General features: G+C 40.6%; 1 protein-coding gene across 1 annotated transcript in view; it reads right to left on the bottom strand.

Annotated features, from left to right (window-relative positions):
- Positions 1-1200, bottom strand: part of ears2 (glutamyl-tRNA synthetase 2, mitochondrial) — a 4307-nt gene extending 3107 nt beyond the window's left edge. The window contains 3 exon segments of the mRNA XM_025058847.1: positions 1-173; positions 297-452; positions 848-1200. The exon segment at positions 1-173 is cut by the window's left edge and continues 32 nt beyond it. Coding sequence (XP_024914615.1) covers positions 1-173; positions 297-452; positions 848-962 — 444 coding nt within the window. The 5' untranslated portion in view covers positions 963-1200.
- Positions 1201-2115: the final 915 nt, after the last annotated feature.

Below are 2115 nucleotides of genomic sequence, written 5' to 3'. Positions count from 1 at the left end.
CCTCAGAGCCTCCTTCTTCAGCAGCTCCAGTCTCTGTAGACTGCAGAAGCAGTAGTACGCGTGACCGCCCTCCACCAGCTGCTGCGCCGTCCGTCTGTACAGCTCCAGTCTGTGGGACTGCAGATAAGGACCGACTGGACCCCCCCGACGAGGACTCTCATCTGGTGGGATACCTGGGAGTAAAAAAAAAAAAACCTGAGGTTTTCAACCTGTGGACAGACTGACAGAGTTGACCTTTCACCCTGACCAGTGATTTATCGACAGCTGATTCATCAGTATCTGTATCGTTTCCGTACCAGTCCACTCCAGCATGTCCTCGATGGACTCGGCTGCTCCAGGTACCAGTCGACTCTGGTCCGTGTCCTCCAGCCGCAGGATGAAGACGCCGCCGTATTTCTTTGCAAAAATGTAATTGTACAGCGCGGTCCGAAGACCCCCCAGGTGTAGGAAGCCTGTGGTACGGAGGAGTACTTACAGAATATTACAGTAGTACCTAATGAAAACACATACTCCAAATACTCTGTATCTAAACTCAACCTAACGTAGTGATACAGCTGGGGGCATATAACAGATAGTGTGACAGTTATTAAAGTTATTAAATTCCTTGATTTTAAATATATATAAATATTTTTCAGTATTTGCCAAAACAGATTAGGACAAATTTTAAGATTAAGAATAAGACAGATTAATTTGTTTTTGTATTTATATGTTTTGTGTAATATATTTATCCTGTACTAATGCTGACCTTTAGAAGTGCTGTAGTAACTGTACTAAAGCTGACCTTTAGAAGTGCTGTAGTAACTTTAGTTTAATGACTTAACGTTAAGGGTGTTGTTCCGGGTCCTACCTGTGGGACTGGGGGCAAACCTGACCCTCACCTCGCCCTGGTCTGTGGAGCAGCCTCTCCTGACAACCGTGTCCAGTGTGGATTTACCGACTCTGCAAAACCGTAACCACCACATGATGACGTTTATTACCGACAGGACACGGATTAAAACGGCGGCGACAGAGTCGAGTCTGAACCGACGAGTGAGCAGCGGCTTCACCGCGTCTGCATTTCTGCTGAAAACAACTCAGGAGAAACACAAAAATATATAAAATAAATTAAATAAGAGGACACTTTAAGACAGATGTATGAAAGTCCAAGTCAGACATGTTTTTTTTTTCCTTCTTACTCGGATGTCAACGGATGTGAGCACAGCAGTAAACTGGTACACTATCGCCCTCTACCGGACTGGATGGTCGGTTAAGAATTTCTCATGGATTCAATTCAATGGGATCTGTAGGAGTTTATATAAATACAAAATAAATAAAAAAACACCAATAAAACAATCTCCTCGAATTACTACGTTCTGAGCCCAAAAATAAATATTTATTATTTGTGTGTTTATATTTATTTTATTTAAACAATGTTTAACAGCATAGAAATAGTGAATATTGCCATTTGAATTCCATAACAAATATCTGCTGGGTCTATTTCTGACCAGAAAACATTTATACATATTCACACTCTACAAGAACAGAATGTTTTAAATATATATATATTTTTAAAAAAGTTAAAACAACTCAGTCTTTATCGGAAACAGGAAGTTTCTGTTAAAAAGTATCACTGATTGGTTGAAGCTTTACAACTAAAAACTAAAGATGAAGGTCTAGAACAGAGTCACAGTTTGTCTTTGTGTGTGTGTTCACACCAACAAACCTCAACAAACTACATCGACGGTTGATTCTTTAATGTCGTCAGTTCAGGTTGGTGTCAGCTGCTATTATGTGTCTCCTTCTCATACTTTGAGTTAAACCTGTCTGAATACTTACCAGAAGCTTCCGGTGCATTACTGGTATCAAAGGTCAGTTAATCTGGAGTCACTCCCTGGGACGTGGAATATCAAGTTCTAATGAAAACCAGTTTCAAATGTAATGATGAAATGTTCCTGTGACCCTGCGACATTTCTTAACAACGAGAACATGAAGAGGCAGCACTGGAATATTAACAACGTCAATAAATATAAATATAAAAAAACCAAGAGGTATTACATTCTACTCCGTGTTAGTCTGAGGATCTGATCCAGCAGAGAAGCTTCAGCCTGAGACTGAACTGGACCTCGGTTCATGTCA

Source organism: Cynoglossus semilaevis, chromosome 9 (genome assembly GCF_000523025.1).
Source record: "Cynoglossus semilaevis isolate Cse_v1.0 chromosome 9, Cse_v1.0, whole genome shotgun sequence".
NCBI lineage: Eukaryota > Metazoa > Chordata > Actinopteri > Pleuronectiformes > Cynoglossidae > Cynoglossus > Cynoglossus semilaevis.
The sequence above is the reverse complement of the archived record's forward strand: the minus strand, read 5'-3'. Positions and strand labels throughout refer to the sequence as shown.